The following is a 25,376-nucleotide window of genomic DNA, read 5'->3' as shown; positions in this document are numbered from 1 at the left end:
ACTTGGACCTAGAATTGGAAAAGGTAAAGGTAAGACTAGCTTCCCAAATAACAGAAATTGCTCCCACTTTGAACAGTTTGCCATCCTTGAAGAAGCTGTCAGGGAGGAGCCATTAGTGCAGGACAGAATATATTGCATTCCGATATGTACATCCATTTATAATTCCCTCGCAATGCAGGAAGATATTTCTGTGCATTGACGCAGAGTTTTTCGAGCTCATGTACAACCGCAAGCAAGCTGTTTCTTGTATTTTCAGGAGCTATACTGAGAAGAGCAGATGACAAGTAGATAAGATCAGTTCTCTGAGACCAGCAGGAACTGCCTTTCTTTCATTTATAAAGCACTGTAATGATGGGGCTTGGCTTGGCTTGCCTTGCAGAGGCCAGTAATGGCCTGTAGCCCAGAAGAGGCCTAATGTGTAAAACCAGCGTATTCCCTGAAGTATAAGATTTGCTGTAATTCTAAACCCGTTGCCTGTGGTTTTTTGGGGTTGTTTTTTTTTGTTTCCTTTTAGGAAAATTGTGATGCATTATCTGCAGGAAAAAATGCATAGTTTCTAACCTTCTACTGATGTTAACTATTTTGAAATTTGATCAGTGACCCCAGAGTTCATTCTTTAATGCCTGGCCACTGTCACTACTAGCATGTATTATTCCGATACACATTAACATGTATTTTTCCAAGGACCAGTTATAAAAGAACGGATCAATGTGGTGTTCCCCATTGTATCTTGTGAGCTTTGAAGGCTCAGGGCTGTTCCTTGAGTGCTGTAACATACTGTCATTCCCTCTTTCTTTTCTGTGGAAATCAAGGCTTGAGGAAGAGAGGTGGCTCTTGTGTGCCCACATATCCCTTTATGCAGCTGGGATGTGCATCCAGGTAGGAAATACTGCTGGATCCACTAGTGAATGACCATAGCTTGGCAGCTCTGGGGCCTCAAGTCTGCTGGTGGGCTTCAGTCACGCACGGAGGTAGCAGGTGGTCGGGCAAAGCCAGCTCTGCTCTCAGGAAAGCAGCAGTAGCTGTTTGCGGCTCTGTCTGGCCATTCCTGACTGCAGAGAGGGTGTTCAGCTGTCAGGGGCAGTGGCTTTAAACACTGGTATTCGTTGCTGTATTGTTGATCATTAGAGCAGGGAGGAAGAGAGAAGAGTAGTACTGGATGTGGAGCAACATCTCCAGCCAGTGTAGCTGCCTCTCTTCGCTGTCCTTTGGATAGCTTGTAAGGGGATGGTGAAGAGGCTTTGCTGCTTTTTTGTTTTACATAGTGTTCCTGAAAGCTTCCCAGAGTCTCAGTCTGCTTCAAGACAACAGTAACTGTTTCTCTTTCTCCCCTCCTTCCTTGAAAATTGAATTTAATGCCCTGCAGTGACTTAGTGAAGTACCTCATAGCAGTTCTACATCTGACCTGTGAATCTAGTTATGAAGTAGTAGTAAGATTAATATCATAGCCCAGCTGTGATGAAAAAGGTTCTGTGGTGTGCTGGTATCTCAGGAACATTATTCAGTATGAACGTTAATGATCCTGCCTGGTCATTTCTCCTTAGTGAAGCGGAAATTGGAATTGTGACTTTATTTTATATTCTGAGGGTGAAATACATTCTAAAAGCAGTGGGAGCCTTGCCACTGACTTCAGGAGGGTAAAGATGGCACGTGGCCAGTATGTTCTTTATGTGCCCTATTCCTGCCTTTTGGATATGCATGTATAAAAAAATCTGCATACCTGTGACAGCAACAAGTTGTTTTGTTTTTTGAAACATTTAAAAATATACTACTTCAGACCTAGAATTCAATAGCCAAACTTTAGTCTTGAGCCAGAATTTTTGGCTAAGTTGTGAGCTTTAGAAAGTATGTATTTTTTTAAATAGACAGGTAGGGCCTTAATTATATTTGTTCTCACTTGGGTTGCTGGACTGCTACAGTTGTCATTTGCAAGATTGCTTGTTTTCTAACCTCTCTTTTTTTTTTTTATAGATTCTTCTGTTTATCATGATTGTAAAGTAAAAGTGTCTGTGTATGGTTTATAATGACCAATATAGTCATCATTTGTTAAAACCTGAAAAGAATAAAACTGTTCCAGCTGTTTTAATTTATTTGAATAGTTTTATGGCTTTTTCTTCTGGCAAAGTAGGTTTCATCTTTGGATACTGTGCAGAAGTGCCCTTTTAAGATGCCCAGCATAGCTAGAATTGCAGCACTGACTGTCTTATCTTTGAAACAGTGTTATTCCAAAGTTGCAGAACTGTCTGGAGTTTTGATACATAAGACTGACCCCATTGTTGGCATTTTTTCAGGTTGACGTCCTAGAAGTGTTCTTTATTTTTCTGTATTTTAATTGAAAGGGTCACTAGAGAATATAGTAGTCACTGAAACTGCAGGAAGAACACAAGCATTTAAAGGGTGTGCGTAGTAACACTCCACTGAGATAGGTATCAGTAAGATGCTGCAATAAATGGAACCTGCTGGTACGTTTCAAGAAGATGGAATGAATTGCCTGGGTTGGATGATGACCAGGGCCTCCCTGCAACTGTATTTCTGTGCTTCAAAAAGTGCCACTGGGAAATCCAAATACTTTGCATGGCTTCTTTGTCCTGCTTGGAGATCTCTCAAATTCTAGTTAGTGGCTCAGCTAAGTTTGGGGGAAACCCCCAAACTTTCTGGGATTGTATCTTGTCCATTAAGGTATTTAAGTTCTATCTGAATATAGTTTTGATTAGTTCATGAAATTTGATAAAAAGCATTAGATAATAGCTGAAAATTGTCTGTAAATAATTTTTTTTTCCTAGTATTTGTCTCAGCGTGTAAATTTGATAGAATGACCTTAGACTCTGCAATATTTACTGTTGTTAATGTGGTAACTAAAATCTGACACTCAGCAATATTCACATCTTTCCTTTAGGGGATCCCAATTTGTAGTGTTTTCAAACTCAAAGCAACTATCCTCTTTCAGCTGATTTGTATGCAAGGAAATTAGATGGTATGAATTAAAATGTAAAAACATCATCTTCTAAAATGAAGGTTAAATCATGAGTGTTTCATTCTGTGATTTATCAATATCACAGATTTTACTAGTTTTCACAAGTTCTCTTCCATAATTTGGATAGCAGATCATGCTGTTAAGTACAGTGACAGGGCAAAATGAGGATACTTCCAAAAATGACCAGCGTGATGACTGCACAGGATTAGACAGGAATTAAACCACAAATGTTGTTGCTTAGGGAATTGTGTGAAGGACGATGATACTTGAAACTTTTTCTGTATAATAATAACTCAAATAACTCTTTCAGCTTTTCCCCAAGCAAATGCAGTTGTAATAACCTAGAATTTGAACGTTCAGGGAAAGCAAATTAGTCTTCAGGATACAGAAATAGAGTTTGTGTGGTGTTCTCAGTAAGAGGAAGTGGATTTATGTGAGAATATGAAAAACGGTATTTCCAGTTGAAACTGTCTGCTGCATGGGCTCCAGAATTAACTTTTGTAATATGAAATAGAGGTCAGTATTTTCTTTAATAATGTTTTTGAGCAAGTTCTTCACTGTTCAGCATCAACACTTGAGAAGAAATTTGAATGACACATTGAACAGCTGAAAGCAGAATTGCACTTGAACTGCTATGTTAACTCTCTTCATAGAGTCTGACTGAGAAGCTGCTGAGGAAAGAACAGGACTACACCCAGCTAGAAGAAAAACACAATGAAGTATCTGTGAGTAAGAAGAATGTGCAGGCAAGCTTTCACCAGAAAGACCTGGACTGCCAACAGCTTCAGGCAAAGCTGTCTGCATCTGAAGCCTCGATACAGAGATTACAGACAGAGCTAGGTGAGAAGGCGGAAGCAAGCCAGAAACTTAAAGAAGAGTTGTCCGAAGTAGAGACAAAGTACCAGCATGTCAAGGCAGAGTGTAAACAGCTCCAGCAGCAGAGGGAGGAAAAAGAGCAGCATGGCCTGCAACTCCAAAGCGAGCTCAGTCAGGTAAGATTCCTTGAGGCTCCTAGACCATCCTGTTGGGATGGCTCCTTAAACCGTCTCATTAGGGTTTTATTGAAACTCTGCACGCACATTTTTCATGCATGTGCATTTGCATTTCCTTATTAAAGGGGAGTAACTAACCAGTCCTAGTATTTGAATAAATGTAAAGCATTCTTCCTAACAGTGCAGAGAATGAAATACAATCACCTCTTCCCCTTAGAGGAGTAAAGAAAAGAACAGTCAAAAAGAAAAGGCTGTGATGAAAGTGCAGAAATTCTTTGGTATCTGTTTGTTGTTACATGTGAATCTTTTCAGTAGGTCCCAACACTTGTCAGAGGCAAATGAGGATAGGTGTAGCCCCTGTGTCACAGTCAAACTCAGCAAGATCTACAGTTATAACCACCTTTCCACATTCTTATTTCTGGGAAGGCTGATGTAATATTTGTCTATCTGTAGCATAATTCCCCTTTTTCTGAAAGGGAAACATCTTAGTAATTATGTTCTATTTGGAACTCGTCTTAAAACTATAATTTCAGTTTTGAAGACTAAGGTTGAATGTGTATAAACTTTGTAGCTTGTTTCTTGTGTTCTGATTTCACTTTATACAAAAAAGTCTTTAGCTGATCTGAGACAGGTTTTTTGTCCACTCTTTTTCTCTTACAGTGTTAAATGAACTCTTCTTTCATCCTGCAGATTTCCCCTCCCCTTTTTTTGTTGATGCATTCCCTGAAATAAGGGAAGTATTGTCAAAAGAGAGGGCAACCCAGAATATTGAGTGACAAATATGGTAATAGCCAAATCCTAAGAAGTCAGCAAGGTTACTTATTCTGGTTCAGTAAGGTAGCTGAAGCTATAATGAATTCCAGTTATGAAAAAAGCCAAATTCAGGTAGAGTATCAGAAGTAGTTTCACTTCTGGTAGTAATTTTACTACTCTATAGGAAGTTTGAGAAAAGTGGCTCTTTGTGTTGCGTTAGAACTGAACAATGCTTGATTTACTTTAAAATTGAATAGTGTATACAGTAGGCAATACTTAGTGTGAAAAGCAGGGATAATGTGAGGTCTTAATATTGCTTCCTTTGTGTCTCTCCACAAACACCTTCTCTTCATGTTGCTGGTGGCTATGAGAACTCAGAGCATATGTCCCCTCACCGTTTACATATTGTTCTGCTGAATCCAATGAGTTATGGAAGCAGGACTTACATATAACATTGAGCATACTGAAATTTGAGGCTGGTTGAACTCTGTTTTGTCTGGTGTCTTGGGGAGTAATGTGTTAGACTGGAGAAATATTTGTGCATCAGGAATCGTGACCAGTTCTAAGATGGAAAAAATAATCTGTTTTTTTGTTACAGTGACATACTTCATTTTAATCTCTCGCTAAAGCTTTATCGTTGTAAAGTGTGTGTTTCTCAATTTTCAAGCCTTTGTCAAGTCTGAAATAGATGAAGTTGCAAGCTGTGCCTGTATAGTTTATCTTGGAAGAAGATAAACTTGTGGCTTGGCAAAACTTCATTTATGTATGTATTACATCTCCAGAATGACTTTCCTTCTCCCATCAGTCTTCTGTCACGGGGAGGGGAGATAATTATATTAGTTATCTGTTCAGGAATCCTCACTTGGTAAAACTGCCTCAGTCTGCCTAGGCAACTTGTATGCAAGCTTCAGAAGCACAGCCAAGAGGTTGAGCTGAAATCTGGCTTCAGTCTGAGAGGGCATTTTCAGGAAGGATTTTTGGGGTGGGAAAATGAAGGAGGAGGAAGGTGAATAAAGGGTTGCTGAATGAATTCCTATGAAAGGGAATGGAGGCATCACACGTTCTCTGGTGGTACCATTGGGAAGGAAGACAGTCTAAGCAGGAAAACCTGAACAAGCTGCTGGATCTCAGGATGTGTTTTAGAATTGTGTTGTAAAAGAATAGTGGAGGAAAGAAAGCCCTTCATACATGATATAAAATAAAAGCTAAGCAAAAACTTCTCTTCCTCTCTTCTTCTAAACGAGTTCAGTTGCTATTGTCACTAAAAGACTAAATTTCTCATATTTCTTCACTTAATACTTTAATGGAATTATCTTTTTATGCGTGTAGTCCAATAGCTTATGTTGACACAATGAATGCTGCTTATGAAGGTATATGTGTAGTTATTTAGTCAAACTATATTTTGAAAGAATCCTTGCTATGTTCTCAAAATTCATTTGAACAGATGCATGTCTGGTTAAGCTTGTGTATTTTAGTATTTGGGTGATGTGAAGGAAGTGATCTTCACAATGGAAGGAAACTTCAATGATATGTTGGTTCCAGCACAGTAATAGGAAGAGGGTAACACAAGAAAATATGGACTCCTTTCAGTCTTAAAGAAATGTTAATTGCTAATAAATACTGTTGTTGTTGTTGAGAAAATTTGAATCTACTTGATTGTATCTTTGAAAGTCTAAATATTTTTTTTAATTATTTTTGTATTCTGTAACATAGGTTAATCCTGGATTTTGTGGTTCTGTTTACTTAAAGTCAGTCTTAAAGTCCTTCAGAAATACTTAACTGTGCCTGTAATAAAAGTGACTTTTGTAAAATGTTGTTTACTGATTTCTCTCTTTCCAAATATTCTCTTCCAGTATCAACATAGCCATGAATAGTTATAATAGTTATCCTGTTGTACCATTTCTTCATTAGATTTTTTTCCTCCAGCTCTTGTTCGTATTTTTAGTGAGGAGGAAGTATTAATACTTTAGTGATTCCTGTGCAAAAAGACAAATGATTACTGGAGGAGAGAGTATAAGTCTCTTTCCTCGCCCTGTCCTCCTTCTCCTACCTCTCTCTTAACTGCAGCCAGCATCTCGGCCACATGCTGAACAGCTTTTCTTTCCCTGTTTTTGTGGTTGTGGACATATAAACAAGTAATTTAGCTTGGTTTCCTAAGAAAATAAGGCGTAGCCACATTTGTTTCCCTGCCTCCATCCTCTGTAACTTTTGCATTGTTTGGTAACTTCAGCCAAATTTTGACTGATGGCCCAAAGGTCTTCAGCATTAGATTCTTCAGTGTTAAATATTTGTGGAAATAGGCAGCTGGGTAAAGGAGAGAGACTGAAGTTCATGCTTTACCCCCTCAATGCCTGGGGGGGAAGATTTAATGTTCTCAAAACCACCATTCCTTTTTCCATCCCGCTCGGCAGCCCGGCTGGTCGACAAGGGGCAGCTTGCAGTCAGCAACAAGATTGTGCTGCCTTTTGCCTAGGTATTAGTAGGGATTTGAGGAAAGCGTGAGAAAGGTTTAGGTATATTGAAGGGAGGACCTGGAGTTAAAAGGTGAATGGTTCAAGGGTCTTGGGCATAAATTCATAGGGAAGCAAGCTTCATATATCCTGATACCTGTGGAAAGTTCTTGCTGTGCTGCAAGGTCTGATCCATTCTCTGTTTTTGCATGGAGTTGAAAGTTCACGTGTGTATCCGTCAGAGTGTTCACGGAGAAGTAGGCAGGAGGGAACCCAGGACCTATAGTGACAGTTTCAATTAGAAGAAAAGCTGATTTTATGGAGAGGGCTTTTTAGAACAGTGAATTGTAAAAGGCCATCCTTGTGCTCTGAAGATGATGCAGTACTGCTTTTGACTGAAAAAATCATGAGGCAGGCTTATGTCCAGCTATAAGAGCACATTCTCCTGTTTAGCATCTGCTGCTGGAAGGTGCTGGACTATAAACCATCAAAGGTACTGTGTACCCTACATTGAAGGTCCATGTATCTCTTCTCTGCAGAGAATGAATGCCATTGATGTAGCCAGGTCAAGCTAAAAATTGCACTCTTACTATTTTAGCAATGCAAAACAGGATATTGTGGGAGCCAGAGGAGCGGGTAAAGGCATGGTCCTTCAGCCACTGGATCTACAGGAGCGAGGGTGTGCGCTGTGTAAGCCAAGATTGCTCTAAGCATCACTGTTTTACATGATGGTCCTTACACCTTTGAAGGATTGCACTCTCTGTGTTTCTGTTAAGTCTCTGTAACTCATATTGAAGGGCTTCTGTAGATAAGTGAGGCTGTTTCTGGGTCCCTCCAACCTACTTTTCTGAATATTTGTTCATGCGTGTGCAGTTGATGCTGTTCTTTAGCGTGACTTATGTTTCTGACGTGTATGATGGACATACATGACTTCAGGAGCTCATGTAGTTGTTTTACTCTGGGTTATAAAAACTTAAGGTAAACATCGCACAAAGCGGGTCTAAAATACAGCGCCGTCGGCTAAAGAATGACTAAAAAAAATGGATGACTCTTTTTATTTCTTTGCAGTTGCACAGTAAACTTCTAGAAACAGAACGCCAGCTAGGGGAAGCGCATGGGCGGCTCAAGGAACAGAGGCAGCTCTCTAGTGAGAAACTGATGGACAAAGAGCAGCAAGTGGCTGATCTGCAATTAAAACTTTCACGTGCTGAAGAGCAGGTAGGGGCTTCTATGCAAACTCTAGTTTGTGCTGGTTCTGCCAGTAGCCTGTATATACGCTTGTGGCGATGTCGCAGTTTATAAAGTTTGTCCTCATGGGAATTTGATTTGATTAATACTGTTAAAGTCTTACGGTAAAATTGTCAAAATCTGCCTAAATGCCAGTTGCATTAGAGATTTTTGTAAGGTTAAATGCTCATTGGATGCATGTATATTCTTGGTGCTTTGCAGATGAACGAAAGATAGGCGTTTTGCATTTATGAACTTTGCCTAAGGATTTTAAGAAAAAAAGACTAAGGTGCACCTAAGCACGTGTGGGTAAAGTTTTGTGTGTAGATATTTTTGTGAGATAAAGCCGTACATGAAGAAAAAGTGAACATGGCACAGCGGGTCATTGATAGTTAATAACCTGTGTGGGGTGGATGGGTAGAAAACACTTGTTTTATTATATTTCATTTGTTTTAATAAGCATCTTGTATATGTTGCTGATTTTCTGCTGCCTGTATGGGGATTGGCCAAATACCCGAGTGGTACGTTGTCAAAGCTGTAAAGCTTTTCTGTAGCTAATCTGCAAAGCCTTGACCAGTTTAGAAGCGGAGAGACTGCTAAACTGAAGTTGTTACTAAAACTGCTAATAATAGTAATAATAACGTTGTTTTACAGGTATCTATATTATCCGTCATGTTACATCTTAACAACTGTTGGGAAAAACATACTAAAAATCTCTTGTGTGTTAGATTTTCGAGAGCTAAAATACATAGATATCTGATAGTTGTTTTATAGTTCTTGCTTGTGATATAGAATCTCACCTATTAATAGTAATGGATGCTTCAGTTAGATTTTGATTCTTTAACTGGCATTACACACTTTCATTTTTATACCAGTTTTCAAATATTCATGTTTAGACTAAGATCTTTTAGCATTAGAATGAACATGGAGCACTATTGGCAATACTGAATGGTGCTTGTTCACTCCTTAGTCTGGTTTGTTGGTGGTTTTTTGCTATTTTTTTTTTTTGCCCCCCCCAGCTAAAGGAAAAAGCAGCAAATTCCACAGAATTGCAACATCAATTAGATAAGGCAAAACAGCAGCACCAGGAACAGCAGACGCTTCAGCAAAATACTACAGCGAAATTACGAGAAGCCCAGGTAACATAGATACGTATCCTCATGTGAAAGTTTATTTCAGGATTTCATTATTTTAAACATGTTTTCTCTGTAAAAGTGACTTGCATGACTTATACGAGTTTCAATAAATTAACGTGTAAATCTAGAACAGAACATACAGACAGTGTTTAATAAATTTATCTGACATTTTATGCATTAGGAATAACTTCTAAAGTCCTTATAATTAAGGAAGCTATTATGCGATTTTCTAGAATGATTTGGAGCAAGTGCTACGACAAATTGGAGATAAGGACCAAAAAATTCAAAATCTTGAGGCTTTGCTTCAAAAAAGCAAGGAAAACATCTCTCTGCTAGAAAAGGAAAGAGAGGACTTATATGCAAAAATTCAAGCTGGTGAAGGAGAAACTGCAGTGCTTAATCAGCTACAAGAGAAAAACCATGCATTGCAAATACAGGTGAGAACTGGGAGACTTGTTTTTCTTTCATTCTGATTATTGACTCTTGTTTCCTTTTTCCCTGTCATCTCATCAGATATGACACTAATCTTTTCTGTAGTCTGCTGTTTCTTTGATACTTACTTTAAAGGTCTTACTGTAAATTTCACAGGACTTTGTTTTGGTGACTTCCTTGCTATCAGCATAGGGGAAGGATTTGCTAGATGTTTCCTACGTACATATGCTAGTAATATGTGCTTACAAACAATTTTTGGATACATATACATATTTGTTTCTCTTATTTTAAAAAGAGGTTTAATTCCTGCTTTCAATACCAACGTTCAATTTAGCCTGCATCTGTTGTCTCCTTAGTATTTTGGTTTTGTTACAGTAAGGCCAAGTTGATAATTCCCTTTTGCTTCCATTTTCAACTGGTAACCTATTTAAACTCTGATATTGTCTACAATATAGCTTTACTGTAATAGTTCAGAAAAAGAAATGTGATAGTGTTGAATCTCCAGAGCTATGATAAGACACAGTAAAATGCAAAAGATTTATGATTTCCTTGGACATGCTGTTCCAGCCTTCTCTTCTACTTACCTCCTTTTTTTTATTATTTTTTTTTATTTTTTTTTCACTGCAGGTAACTCAGCTGACAGAGAAGCTGAAGAATCAATCAGAAAGTCATAAACAAGCCCAAGAGAATTTGCATGAGCAAGTGCAGGAGCAAAAGGCACATCTAAGGGCTGCTCAAGACCGTGTGCTTTCCCTGGAAGCAAACATCACTGAACTAACCAGCCAGCTAAATGAAAGTAAAGAGAAAGTATCACAGCTTGATGTACAGGTAATGGAACTCTGTACTGTCTGGTGATGATAAATCCTGCTTGTGATTTCTGTATTCTCTCCAGAGAACGTGCAAAGCCATTTGGGAAAGATTGCATGTTTTTACTAACAAATGAATAAAGTAGAATAAGGCAGATAAAATTGAGGAAAATGGAAGTGGATTCAGAATAGGAATAGATGGCAAGTGTTGGGCTTTTTGTTGTGGTGTTTTTTTTGTCTATATTGTTTTTTTCTTTCCTTTTTTTTTAATTATAAAAACCCCAAAGTTCATAATTGAGTTGGGAAAATCTGTCCTCAAGCATCTCTTCTTGTATGATTAGCCATCCAAAACTGTGCTCTTATCAGTCCTGGATACTGTTCACCAGAGCGAAAATCCATCAAGTCACCAAGATCTTGTTGTTGCCTAGAAATTTCCTATGCTGGTGTCTTTTGTCAAAACCAAAAAAACCTGCGGGCCACCTTGTTGTGAATTTAATTTACTAAACAAGGAAATTCCCTGGTGTGGACTCAACGTGGGCTCTCCCTACTATCAAGTGCCACTTAAGCTAAAAGCTGCTAATTGTTTTCAGCTATTCCAAAGAATAAATAACTTTTGATCAGAAGTTCTTGCATCGGTACACGTGGAGCAGCTAATACTGTTGTTGTTGGATTAATACACTGTGGTGTCTTTTGAATTAGTGTTACTCAGTTCCCAGACGGGTCTAGGAACTTCTTCTGATGTAGCTTTGTCATGTTTTTACTGGGCTTCACTACACTATCTGGACTGTTTTTTCACCAGGCCGTTAGAACTAGAACTGAATAATACATGGACTGTCGTAACTGCTTTTTGAGGCAGTGTGAGCTTCTTTACAGTCTTTAGAGAAGGAGCATTTCTATTAGGGAGACAAATAGTGAACCACAATAGCAGGTGACCCCCACTCTGCACCAACACCATTGATACCCACCTTCTAAATTTTGTTTGCTGGGTGTTTTGGAAGGAAGGGGGGATGCTTCCTAACAGGCAGGTAGAAGCAGAGGAAGACAGGATGCATGTGGAAGCATATTGTTGTTGTTAATTATTTTTTTGCTTTTAAAAATTTTGGAGGTCCTTAAATGTACATGTAGTCTGAGGTTATCAATGTATGCATGGGTGTGAATGCAGTAAGTATATCCCATTGTTCCTTGTTAGTATGTAAAAATATTTTCCTAGAATAGAAGATGAATGGGGTGGGTGGTTTTCTTTTTCTTTGTTTTGTCTGTTTTTTTAGCTCAAAGTAAGAACTAACTGTGGCATAAAATCCTAATATTTGTCTAAACCTTGAAAATCTTTCTTCCTTTTTTTTTTTTTTTGACACTAGCACATGAAAACTACTGATTGTACTATTAAACTTACTGATGAGTATAAAAGAAATTAAAATGAGCTATGGTAAAATAGATGTTTTAGTGAAATACAGCTTGTCTTTCAGGTAAAAGCAAAGACGGAATTGCTGCTTTCAGCAGAAGCAGCGAAAGCTGCTCAAAGAGCAGATCTTCAGAATCATCTGGACACTGCCCAGCATGCACTGCAAGATAAGCAACAGGTTAAAAGCGACATATAAACATGGAGTTTCTATGTTACCTAAAAAACTACTTAAAAACCTAAGAATAGTCTGTTTACAAACTAAATAAGCATGTGAATATGCATTTGGAAATCATCATTTAGGATATTTTAACTGTGATATGTGTTCAGTTCTTTTTGCTGTGATCTGGACCAGATATATTTTGCAGTGCAAAGAATTTACTTGGGAATCCACTCCTTGCTGTAGGATTATGGTTCAGAATCTGAGCTGTCCTGTTGGGGTATAATTCAATTCTCACCTGTATGTTATAAAGAAAAGATTGTAGAATGCACTGGGTACAAGTGAAAACTCTTAACTCTTATTGCAGATTCAGATAAATTCAGAATCTGATGCCTGTATTCCGAAATAATTATCTGTGTGCCAACTGACAGCAAAAAAAAATATCAAAAAACTATTGTTAAAATGTCATGTTTTAATGTGTGTTAATCCTAGTGAAGCATTCCACCAGCTGCTGAATCAAATATTTGCGTTGTTAGAATCAGTGCTGCTGTGGTATTCATGGAAACATCCAGCAGATGCTAACATAACACTATTTTTTTTTATCATGGGAATGTAATTAATTGCTATAAAAAGAAGAACCTCTTTTTGCAACAATTAAATAATTAATTAGTAATTAAAGAAATCTGCTTGGCTGGGGAGCAACGAGCTTTGGTGTAGCTGTCATCACAGTGGTTACTAGCTGAATGTGTTCATGTCTCTTGTGGAAATTATGTTGTTTTGTGTTGAACCAAATGGTTTGAAATCATCTCTGGTATGTGGAGAGCTGACTGTTTCCATGGTATTGGTGGTATTGGCTTTCCTCTTCAGTAGTGCTTGATTTCATGAAGACAGCAAAAATTTTCTCTAAGGTTCTGTAGTGTTACTTTTGGTTACTGTTGTAGTAACAGCAGGATCTAGTGCATTTATTGCCTACAATTCCTCTTCCATTTATAACTTCAAACATCTTTGTTAAGATTTAGCTCACAGCCTGTAAACTTTGAGAGAAATACTGAGGCTTTAAAAGAAATTTAGTCAGTTTAACAGAGAGAATTTGTGCATGTGTTTGTCTTTCCCCTCTCAATTTCCTGCCCCTCAGAATAAAAAAGAAACATTATTTTCCTCTTAAATGTGACCACGTTAGATCATTTAAAGCATATATGACATTAGTCATTTTTGGAAGTTATTTAGAAACTAACAACCCTTATATTTTTTTTTTTACCTCAGGAGTTAAATAAGGTCAGCGCTCAGTTGGATCAGGTTACGGCTAAGCTGAATGACAAGCAGGAATACTGTGCTCAGCTGGAAGCCAATCTTAAGGAGTACAAAGAGAAACGTCTTTATTTAGAACAGAAAACTGAAGAGCTAGAGGGACAGCTTAAGGTTTGTATGGAACACAGTGTCTGAGCTGACAGAAACTGATGTTCTCTGCTATTTGGTAGTATGTGATAAAGGCTGTGCTCAAATTATGGGGGAAGGATTATATCAATACCACTTTTGTAGGTTTTCTTTTTCACCAGTGTTTCCTGATCCTCCATTTTTTCCTCTTCTTCCATGCTAGCGTATCACACTAAGAAGATAGGTGTAGGACATTGCCACTGTACTGTCATTTTCCTGTACGTGTGCTTCTACCAACCTCTGTGCTACCTGGAAAGTGGTATCTGAGGGAACTTGAATACATCCCAAAATTAGAGTCTTCAAGCTGATACACTTTACAAGTGGTAGCAGGGAATATGTGTTACATTGCATAGCCCAACTTAACACTACCTGTCTGGTTTAATTTATTTCTGAAGCCTTTCAGTAGGCTTCTACAGAGGCTTTTTAATCAACATTTATTTATCAATATTGTTCCTCTAACTTGATCTTGAGTTTTGCATTCCAGTTCTGGAATCAGTTTTTCTTTTAAAGTGCATATAATTCTGGCAGAAGGTTTGTGGAACCTTTTGGTATTTTGAGATACTAGTATTTTCTGTTAAGGATATGAATTAGTCCTAATGCTTGAGGGCTTTTAAATTTGGGCTTTAACCTTTGTTCAGTATTTGTTAAAAATTTTTGGTAGTCAAAATTCATAATACATAAAAACATATGATACAGGGATCTTAGGAGCAATGCAGAATTGGTTTTGCAGTGTTGTGTGTCTGTTTTGAGGGAGATTAGTGGTCTTAATGCTCAAGACTGAGTTGGGTGTTTTTCCTAGCTTATGTGCTCTATAGAAGAGAAGGAAGATTGTTTACCCCATATAAAATTTTAAATCCAATCATATTAAAAAATAAAGCTGTCATACATTTGCATTGTCAGCATAATTATTTTGTGCTTCCATCTCTCTCTTTTTTTTTTTTTTCTGCCTACTTTGATTTGTGTTTTTATTCTTCATCCTTTTGCCAAAGTTTCACAAGTAACCAACAGACACAAATGCTTGGGAGGAATACAGTGCTTGCTTGCACAAGATTTTATGAGGTTCCTGGTAGCTGAAGTGTGAAACTGAGCAGGGTTGTTGATGCTGTCAACAGGAATGCAGTTCTGTGTAAAATCTTGGCGTCATCACCATTCTTTGGAATTATTCCAGTCGAATGCATGGTATTTAAAAAAAAAAAAGGAAAACAACAACAAAAAAGAAAACAAAAAGCTCTCGGGAATTTTCTCGGAGAAACTTAGCCATTTTGTTTTATGGCCACTGCATGAAAGCAGAAGTGCCTGTGAAACAGCCAGTGCGTTGAAGAGTCTAAGCAGTACCCATTTGCTGAAGACTCCAGTGTTCTTTGTAGTCCATGTAAATGAACAAGTACCTTCGCAAAGAAAAAACAACACCAAGAAAAACCTCTTCCAGGCAAGCACAGAATTTCTTCACAGCTGTAGTTTGTGTCTTTGTTTTTGTTATAAAGAACAGCAAAGTTCTTGGGACATGTAAACCAGCAATCATTTGAAACTGCTGAAACTACTCGGTGGTGTCTGAGAACGCAGCCCCAAAGCTGAGCACTGTGCATGGCCTTTTTTTGTATAGGTGTTTTGGATAGGCTCTTTAAAGGTTTCTGCTTTTAATCTATTACTTTACAGTAAAATGGCTGCCTGGACTTTAAATTAAAGATGATTTCAGAATGTTTTACTGAAATAGTTCCGTTCTGGAGGAGCAAGAGATTTGCAGGAACTAAATAATAAAAGATGAATAGCAAACTAATGAAATAGGTAGACGATATGCGAGAATTGTGACTGCTTTCTACAGTAAAGACTTTCTACAGTAAATGCTACTCACAGACTAGATGACTTTTGCTTTTTATTGCTATTTTTATTTTGTTGGTTGTGTTCTGATGGCTCTAACTTTTTATTTTTCTGTCTCAGAAACTTGAAGCTGACGTTCTTGATGCCAAAGCAAGCAAAGAACAAGCTCTTCAGGAGTTACAGCAGCAGCGACAGCAATCTACAGAATTAGACCTCCGAACAGCAGAACTGAGTAAACAACTTGAAGCAGCAAGAGAAGCGTATGCATTTCCTGTGTTATAGTACTTTTCAAAGTCAGACATAAAACTAGAGTGGTTTGGACTAGAGTTGAAATTTTGTTGTTCTGTCCTGTGACTTCTTAAAATCATAGATAAATGATGTGTTCCCTCTGCTACGAGAACTGAGTTTTATCCCACCTGTTTTCTTTCACTCTGCGCCATGCAGACTCCATCTGCCATGTCTCACGTGAATCACTGACTGCTGTGATTCAATACACTTCTTTGGTTTATTCACTGTACTTCTTGTCAGCTAAAATATCTGAACAGTTTGATGTAGTGAGGTCCATCTTTAAATATCCATAGCTCTGTAGCTTATTTTCAAAGACTAATTTCCAATTTATGTCTAAGCAGCAAAGAGGTAGTTTCTGTTCATTATACTTGAGGAAGAAAAATCCATCTCAAAATAGTTTTTAGAATTGCTGATATGTGTTTATTGGAGAGACAAAAATACCCATGCTCTGGATGAAAAAGGTAGGCTTTGAAATAGTTCTACAGTTAATACATTAAATGAGACATTTAATGATACAAAAGAACTCATGAAGGAGAATTAAAAAAAAAAATCTTTCTCTTTGTACTTGCAGATTGTCTAATGCTAAATTGGATTTGCAGAAGAAATCTGAGGCCCTTGAACAAGCAAAACAGCAAATTTCAAAGCAGGAGGAGGAAAAGGCCAGCCTCAAACAAAACCTTGAGAAATCAAATCAAGATACAAGTAAACAACTCAAGGAATTAGATTGTAAAATGCAAGCAGCAACATCAGAGCTCCAACAAGTGAAATTAGAGAAGGATACTCTATTAAAGGACCTTACAGCTACCAAAGACAAGCTCTCAAAAAGTTCTGAATCATTCAAAAAAAGAAAGGAGGAATTAGAAAAAGAAATACAAAAAGGAAAAGCAGCTGTGGCAGAAATGGTTAGTAGTTTCTTTCATTAGAAATGAAGTTTGATGTATTTACAGTCTGATAAAAGGACCTTGCTTTCTGTCTGAAAACAGTGTACATACAATGGCAATGCATGGAAATGAGTTGCCTTAAGGAAAAACAAATTGTGATTTTTTTTTATTTTTTTTTTTCTTTTGGTAGTTCATACACATGTCCTACCTTAAATTTTTGTCTGGATGTTTACGGTAGTAATGCGGTAGTCATTACACAACAGGATCCCTTTTTCTTGCTACGTGCCTTTAATACGGTGAAGAAACTCAATGGAGACAAGTGGTGAAACAATTTGATGGGAAATGTCCCCTTTTTTAAAAATACATCAGCCTTATTATAACAACACAAAGTCATAAACCCGTAGCTAAAGTGTCACCATATTGAAGAAGACGTTATTTTTCTGAGGCCATTTTAGTTTCCTTTCCAGAGTATTTGTGTGTAGAACCTTCCTGTGCGCTTGTCTGGACACGCTGGAAGGCTGCGTCGTGCAGGCAGTGTAACATCATCGGTTGTTTGGGAAATGCCTAGCTTAAGGTGCTGTCGGAGGACTAGAACTAGTAGAGTTTCAGAAGGGTCTTACAAGTGGCAGTGTAACAAGTGCTCGACCACCTGAACAGCCTATTATGGTAAAGAAAGTGAACTCTCACTAGCCTGAAAATACACCTTTTTCTTCCCTCTTTTGCTTTGTTGGTAATGTGAATGGGCGCTATATGAATACATGTTTTACAGATTTTCTTACACACTTGTTCTGACACCCCTGCCTCAGACATGGTAGTGATGTCTTTCTCATTCCCTTCTCATCTTACAGGTCATAATATCCCAGAACCGGTTCAGAGCTGCTTTTATTCTGATCTAAAAAAAAATCTACTCCTAGTTAAAAATAACATTTTTTTTTCCTTTACTCTTTCACCTTTTTAAGATAAGCCTTTTTGTTTGCTTTACTTGGTTACTGCTGTTTAAATATTTGTTTCTCCTGAAAACTTGAAGGATTTTCTCCCCAATTTAGACTTAAGCATAGGAGTCCAGATTCTGCTTCTAATTCTGTAGTCATTTAGAGGCTCACCGCTGTCTTAAGTGCATAGTATTTGGGCTTAAAATGTAGTTGTATTTGCATACAAGTCCTGCAAATGTACTTGCTTGTGAGTTTTAGATCGTCATGAAGTTTTGGATCCTCAGAAGAGCGATGAGCCTACTGCTTCCCACAAGAAGGGCTGCCAACAGCAGCTTCAAACAGGGAGACTACCCCTAATCAGAAAAACTCTTTGGCACGTGGTTGTGTTTGTTAGTACAAGGTATCGGCTGTGTTCAGCTTAGATTTACCCCTGTTAGATTTTTGAGAAGTTTTGAGCTGAAAATGTCTGCAGCTGAGCAGGAAAGCTTTTTCGCTGAAAAGGAAAGCATTCTTTTTCAAGGCTTTGTAGATTGGGCAAAAGCACATGGTACCCAGTCTTAGAAGCTCACAGGAATATTTCCTTGTCTTATGTTTTTTAGGAAAAATCTTGCCAAGAAGTAAAACACCAGCTCCAGGTACAAACGGAGTCTGTAGCTAAAGAGAGGAATGAATTGAAAAACTCACTGGAAAAAAAGGAGGGGGTAAGCTGTCCGCTTAGTTTCAAAAACCTAGAAACCGATAATAATAAATGTTTAAAAGTTTCATTTTAAGTCTCACATGCTGGGACTGATGAGAGATAGAGATTGCAGTTCTCAAATTGTAACCTACTGGGGGCACTGAAATAAGGTGATACTAAACATCTCCTAGATGTTAATATGAAGCTTTAAAATACAGGTTTTACTCCTACCTTTCTGTGCCCCACATACTTTGGCGGGGGATTTTTAGCTCTTCAGGTTTTTTCATGGGTGAAACAGTTACTTGGTATTACCATGTCCTAATTTTTTTTCATACTTTCATACAATAAAAGTTGTTATTTAGTATCCTTAGATCTGTTTTAGCCTCACGCCTAATCAGTATGCTGTCTGTGTGGTTGACAGGACATTGTCAGATATCTTCGAAGGATTTAGTTGCTTTTGCAAACTTGTGTAAGTCACTTGCCTGTGACTGTGTAAGGACCAAGTGTACTTCTTTTGTAAAGATGAGCATTCAGACTGCAAAATCATGTAGTCCAGCTGGCAGCCTGAAGGCCAAATCCGCTTTCATGGATTTCTTTACCCAAGTGTCACCTGTTTCCTAAAGAAATCAGAAGAGAGATGGTCAGTGGATACAGTTTGATGGACTGTGATGGACTCTTACTGCCTGAAAGAGGGTTTGTGGCTGTGCAGGTGTGATGGTAATTGCTCTGTGACCGCTGCTGCTACTCCTCTGGCTCCTCTCTCCTTCAGCAGAAGCACTGTGCTGCTCTGTGGCAAGTGCAGGAGGATGAGTTTGGTATCTGCGGCAGTTTGGCAGCAGGAGAGCCCAGACCACTGCTGGCTTGAGAAAAGTTGCCTGCTCTTTCACCATTTTGAATGGTGAGAAAAGACTGCAGTTGCTCTAAGGGCAGGAAACTGGGAGTAACAGATGATTTTAATGTGTAATGGTAGCTCTTTAAATCTACTTGCCAGTGTTCGACCACCTAGCTCTGGAGCAGAAGGTAGCAGCAGCGGCACTGTGGTTCTCCACACAAGAAATAACAGTGGCATACCTGGAAACTATTTCCTGCAAATAATCTGCAGCTCTTTGTAAAAGAGTGGGCATGCTGGATCACAAGAAAGGTATAGGTTGGTATCTGGTCTCTGGCAGAGGATAGTAGCAGATGCCTAGAGAAAAGTAGAGTAGGGCACGCGTTTCAGGTTCCTACAATCAGGGGATTCCCCCCAACTTCTAGCAGTCTTTTGGGAGCTGATTTCCTGAAGCTGTAGCTTCAGCTTTAGCAACTTTGACTAGTTTTTAATCTGTGAAATTGTCTGCTTTTTGAATGACGTAATTTGTCATCCACACAGTTCAACAGGCAGTTTCACATACTACAGCGTGTACAAATAGTGATTTAAATTAAAATTATATACAGTTATTTAATATTTTTGAATATAGATTTCTAAGCAGTTGTCGATAGAACTTGATTCAGCACGAGCGCAAGTACTGGAAATTCAGGGTCTTCTGAAGGAGAAAGAAAAAAGCGAGCAACATCTCCAGGGCAAGCTGAGAGAGTTAAAGGAATCTTTTGAGCAGAAGAAAAAACATAGTGAGACACTACAAGCCGAATTAAAAACTGCCCTTTTAGAGAAGGTAAGACTGACCTCTCTCACTCCTTTAAGAAAATTAATGTCAGTTTCTCTGGTAAATGCTGCAGCTTTTATGTCAATATATAAAGTATATCTTTGTGATAAACAGCTGTTTGGTGTAGTCTTGTTGGAAATGATAAGATCAGGATGTGGCAACAAGGTCTTCAGATGCTGTTGGAGATAGAAACAACATAATCAACAACAACAACAATAATAAAGTAAAAAGAACCCGTGCTGAAATATGAATTCTGGAGGAATGGGGTTTCAATAAAGTGATAAAAATGGCTAGATTGAATGTGTGTGTTTTGCTTCAGGAGCAAGCTATGAGGGAAGAGCTGCCATTTTCTTGTGAAGCAGGAGAATTTTGTGAGAGTAGTTTAGACAGACTCTGCAGTGTTTTGGAACGTCCATGGCAGTTCTAAACCAAGTCTTCTCTTATTATACCAAAAGAATTTATCTGAGTGACAGTGTGAAACTCATAAACCATAAAGGAAAGAGTTCAAATGTCTTAAAACATTAGGGAATGTTGTGTTATGTGCCATGCACTGTTAAATGTTGCTCCAGCTTTGGCTGCCCTGTGCTACATGATCATATTTGTGCTTTAGTCAGCCTGTGGAAACTTCAGGACTTGGAAACATTAGAACTTGGAAACATTATTTAAATTTTTAATGTTTAGTCTTAATGTGTTTCACTTAGTCTTTTGACATAAATTAAATTTTGTGGTTAAATTAGTTACAAAATATTACTGTAAAATCGCAAACATCAGATTACTGAACAGCTGTTTCGTAAGCAGAAAAAAGTATCTTGTCTTGCAGTAGAAATGCAGTTTATTGAAATGATAAAGCTTACTTTACTGTCTGTAACTTTAAATGAAATTTCCTATGCCTGTGTTTCAGGCAGAACTGGAGAATAAACTGCAGCAGCAGTCTATTTTGTCAGCACAGGAGCTTAAAGCAGAGAAAGTCAAGCTAGCAGACTTACAGAAGACCCATGAAAAACATAAGGAAAACATGGAGAAGCTGCAGCTGGCCCTTTATGTTTTTTTTGAGTCTGAGCTGCTGGCAACCAGGCAAGACCTTAAGGTACTTACAGTCATTTTAATGTTTGATGTGACTTAGATCTGTTTATACCAGTTTTGAAGACTAAGAAACAGTGCAAGAACTGTATAGACAGAAAGAAGCTCTTCTGCTATATATAGAATTTAGTGCTGTTCAATCCCTTCCCCTGGGACAAAGGACATCCTGAAGCTAGTTTAAAGCCAAGGGTATATGCCAGTTTACCTGAAACACCCTTGCATTTGTGCAGCAGCAAAGTGAAAGATGATTTATTTTTGTATTCTTTTAAGAATTAATTTTTCGTGTTGCTTTTTCTTCTTATATATTGTAGCCTTCAACTAATTTAAACAGCATAGCTAATTAGGGCAAAGTCTGCCAGCATGTGAGTAACCACTATCTTCTAGATGAATTAACTAGAATTGTAGTTGTCAGTCTTTTCCTGTGGTCCTTGCCCTGTCTGTATCTTCCTGGCTGACTGTAGACATTCAGAGATGTCAAACTAATAGAAACGGTAGGTTTAGGGACCTGCCTGGAAAACAAGTGTCCAAACTCAGTCATTGAAGTTTTTGCTATTCCTAAGCTGAATTTATCTGATTTGGTATTAGGGTTTAGTGCCTTCAAAGAGATATTACTGGGAGTTGAGGCAATCAGTAAAGGGTTTTTTTGTACTTTTTTTTTTTTCTGCCCCCCTCCTTCACGTCAGTGCTAAGCCAATGCTCCAGTTAGTCCCAGGACATACTGTGCTGCAGAGACTGGCTGTCTGCTGGCAAGCTGTGTAGCTTTGGCACTTTTCACTTTAGATGAATCCCACTGCAGCTTTGTCTGTGTCTGTCTGACACTGTTCTAGGCTCTTCTGCAGTTTATGGAGAGAAATACGCACTTCGGGAGGACAGATCATCTGATCTTTTTTAGATGTCAGCTTCTGTTTGCTTCCTTACGTATAAAGGGAGCCTTTGGTCACTGCTCAGATTTCATCGCTCCCTTTCACCTGTCCCGGTGGAGGTCTTTCAGTCCCACCGCTGAAATCCTTAAAGGTCTTGTGGCCGTTTCAGATCGGCCCATGTGAGCTGGGGAGCCCTAGCCCAATTCCGGGTTCGGGGTTGTTTTATGGAAAAGAGAAATAGCTCCTTTACATCTAGGCCGTTGGAGTTTTATTAATCTTACTCCTCCTCTCTACCATTAGATTACCTGCCACATTTCCCTGCAGGTTAGAGAAGCTTTACTTTCAGTGCAGCTTGGTTGAATTGCTACGTTAAATTGTGAAGAACTTCAGTATGATTAACAAGCAACGGTGGTTTAAACGTACTTTTTCTTCTGGTTAGTTACTATAGCACATGTACCTCTGTGCGTTAATTTCCTGCAATGCGTTTAGATCAACATTTGGTAATACAATGACCTGTAAAAGCATTGGATGTGCTCAGTAACTGTTTTTTTGATACACTTTTCATTTAAGTATCGCTCGTTGGAAAAATAGCTCTGAATAAGTATTATTAAACCAGCTTGATGGCCTCTAGTTCTGGCAAGTGTAAAATAGGACGTAGGCATCCCACATGCTTTTAAACCGGAACGGGGATGGTCGCGAGAGAGAACATCCGTGCAAAAAGGTAAAATAAGGTGATGGCAATGGGAAAACAAGATTTTCAAGATGAGCAGTCAGGTAACTTTGTTGATTGTGTGAGTCTCTGCGGAGCCTGGAGAGCCTGAGGAAGATTGGGGTCCTCAGGACTGAAGTGATGTACCAACTTGGAGACTATTTACTTCATTTAAAAAAAATAAAATTAAAAACTTATATTAATTAGGGTTAATGAGTGCTTGCCACTACTTTTTTCTATAAAATGTAGAAGAGGGAAAAGGTGGGGAAGCTGTATAATCGTGGATGTGCTGCCTCATTGCAATGTTAACCTGAAGAAGCAGCGATAACTCTTAGAAGGCCACAAAGGAAAAAGCACATTTAGAAAGGCTCAGCGTGATAATGTTGGTCTTGAGAGCTGAAATGCCGCTTTATGGTAGAGTTTCTCTTTGGATTATGTTTTGCCTTGGGCGAGTTACTTCATGAAAGTAGATGATTTGAGCCAGAGCTGTGGATTTTGATTTGGAACCGAAGCTGATGGGTGGGCTGGGGTTCAGATTGATCTTAATCTTATTAGTAGGCAGTGCTAGAGGTTTTTAAAAGTTTGTATGTAAGGTGAGCTTGGGTGTCTTTTCAGTGCAGGATTTTCAGCAGAGAGATGAATGCCCTGCACAGCTGCGTTGAGTCAGCACGGTTTGAAGCCCAGGCCAGGCCGTGTCGTGAGATCCTAGCAACACTAGGTTTTCTTTAGTTAAAAATACTACAAGGGAGAACTTAAATGTTCTCACGTGGTGCAGCACCAAGCTGTTGGTGAGGCCAAGGTTTCAGGCGTGGGGATAGATCATACAAGGCCGTGAGGCGTGTGGGAGACGTGAGCAGGGTGGCAGGTCTGGCGGTTGGGAGGGGATGGCGGGAGCTGGGCCGTGCACTGAGCGCCATCTGCTGGCGCCTGCTGGGATGGCGGGCTCCTCGCCGGCGGGGGGCCGCGGGTCTGACTGGGAAGCGAGCAGAGGCTTCAGTCAGGTTTTGCGGTTGGGAAGCGCAGCGCTGCGTGAGAGAGGGCCGCCAAACGTCCTCCTTTCTGCTGCCGTAACAGAAGATCCTCGCCGTGTAGCTGTAGCCAGATGTGAACTTTGAAGCTGTAAGTCTTGCGGAGGAAAAGTGAGAAGTGGTGTAACGCAATTGGAAGCGAGAACGGAGTTACGGTTTTGTGGAGACCATTTGCTGCAAGTTCACTTTGGTTTGAAAATGCACCGGCTGTAACAGTAGCTACACTTGGACGCTTTTGTCTCTGTAACTGGAAAAAGAAATTGGGTAGGATCTGAGTGCTTGCAAAAGCTGTAGTTTTTGATAAAAAAGACTATATATAATAAAAAAGCATACCACTAAATATTTTTTGTGTGTATATAAATACATACACATATATACAAGTATGTATGTGTATACACACACATATATATACACAAGTATATATGTGTGTATATTTAATATATCAATTTTTTTGTATACACAGACACACAAAATACTTCATTTTTTTTTGAAAAGGCATTTTTTCATATAAAGAGTCAATAAAAATGCAGAACTGTTATTTTTGCCTTGACTTTGAGTTAGTGCAAACATACTTTTTGTGAATCCTGCTCTCCTGAGCTCTGCCAAGTATCCTTCAATCTTGGCATTTGTGCTTTTTGTAGTCAGCCCTGGTTTCTTCTGTGTTCTCAAAAGAATGTTTCTTTGCCTCCAATATTGGCATCGCTGTCAGTGTATCTTCGGTGGACGTTCTGGAACAATGTTCGTGCTGCCAAACCTCAGGTCTGTGTAAGTCAGGAGCCTAAGTTGCCTTCAGTCAGGCTAACCCTTCTTCTTAAGTGAAGAGCAATCAGGTTAGCATCTGTGAATAGTTTCAGGTCTCTCCTTGTGGACTGGGATCAGGGAGCACACAGACTAAAATGCTCACTTGTGCACCTCGCTGAGGTGGAATGAATCCAGGTGCTACCACCCAGCTAGGACCAGTTCTGCTGTTGGCACTATTATTTGCACTGCAACAGCCCAAATTGTAGTGAATCAGACTGCGATATCTTCTTATATTTTTATTTATTTATTTAAACTCCGTACCAGTCATCCTAGCATCTATTTTTATTTACCAAAATAAGTACAGATTGGCGTCTTTTGTTCTGTACCTTTTCCTTGCATTCAGTTTTGTCTGTCGTCCTGAAGAGCAGCCTCTTGATGGAGGGTATCTTGTTGGGAGAACACCTATATTGTTCTGGGAGCAATGGCAAAACCGAATGGTAATTAAATAAGGTAAATGGCATCAGATGTTTTGAGAGGTGGTTTTATGTTAAAGATCTGAGCTCCTCAGCAGTCCAAAAGAATTGGGCTGAGTTACAGTCTCAGTGGAGTCTGCACCAGGAGCAACGGTAATAACTGGAATGTTTAACCATGTGCCAGAAGATTTCTGTTTGTTTCCAAAGGATACTGTGAGGGACTTTTGAGCAAAACAGAAAGAAAGGCATAAGTAGATAGAGGATTGATTTACTGTTAAAATTCTATTGAATGGTTTCCCAGTTAAGGTCGGTAGCATCATTGTTAATCACAGCACAATTAAGAGGCACTTATCTATGTAAGCTATTGTATGCGGAGTTGTGTGCAAAATTCCAAGTCTCTTATTTTACAAACTACTGAATTATAGAAGTCTTTGTGCATAATACAGTGCAGAGTAGGCTGAATACTGGCTTCTCTTATAAG

At 38.8% G+C, this 25,376-nt stretch overlaps 1 protein-coding gene across 1 annotated transcript in view; it reads left to right on the top strand.

Moving 5' to 3' along the window:
- EEA1 (early endosome antigen 1) overlaps window positions 1-25,376 on the top strand; it is a gene marked incomplete at its 5' end in the record, with an annotated part of 61,969 nt that overhangs the window by 27,957 nt on the left and 8,636 nt on the right. The window contains 12 exon segments of the mRNA XM_009698207.1: window positions 3,628-3,966; window positions 8,238-8,387; window positions 9,416-9,535; window positions 9,766-9,969; window positions 10,592-10,792; window positions 12,237-12,350; window positions 13,593-13,748; window positions 15,702-15,841; window positions 16,441-16,771; window positions 18,282-18,383; window positions 19,816-20,010; window positions 20,903-21,088. Coding sequence (XP_009696509.1) covers window positions 3,628-3,966; window positions 8,238-8,387; window positions 9,416-9,535; window positions 9,766-9,969; window positions 10,592-10,792; window positions 12,237-12,350; window positions 13,593-13,748; window positions 15,702-15,841; window positions 16,441-16,771; window positions 18,282-18,383; window positions 19,816-20,010; window positions 20,903-21,088 — 2,238 coding nt within the window.

This window comes from Cariama cristata, unplaced genomic scaffold, assembly GCF_000690535.1.
Source record: "Cariama cristata isolate BGI_N322 unplaced genomic scaffold, ASM69053v1 scaffold10934, whole genome shotgun sequence".
Classification (NCBI taxonomy): domain Eukaryota; kingdom Metazoa; phylum Chordata; class Aves; order Cariamiformes; family Cariamidae; genus Cariama; species Cariama cristata.
Note: the sequence above shows the minus strand (reverse complement) of the source record. Positions and strands in the feature narration are given on the sequence as shown.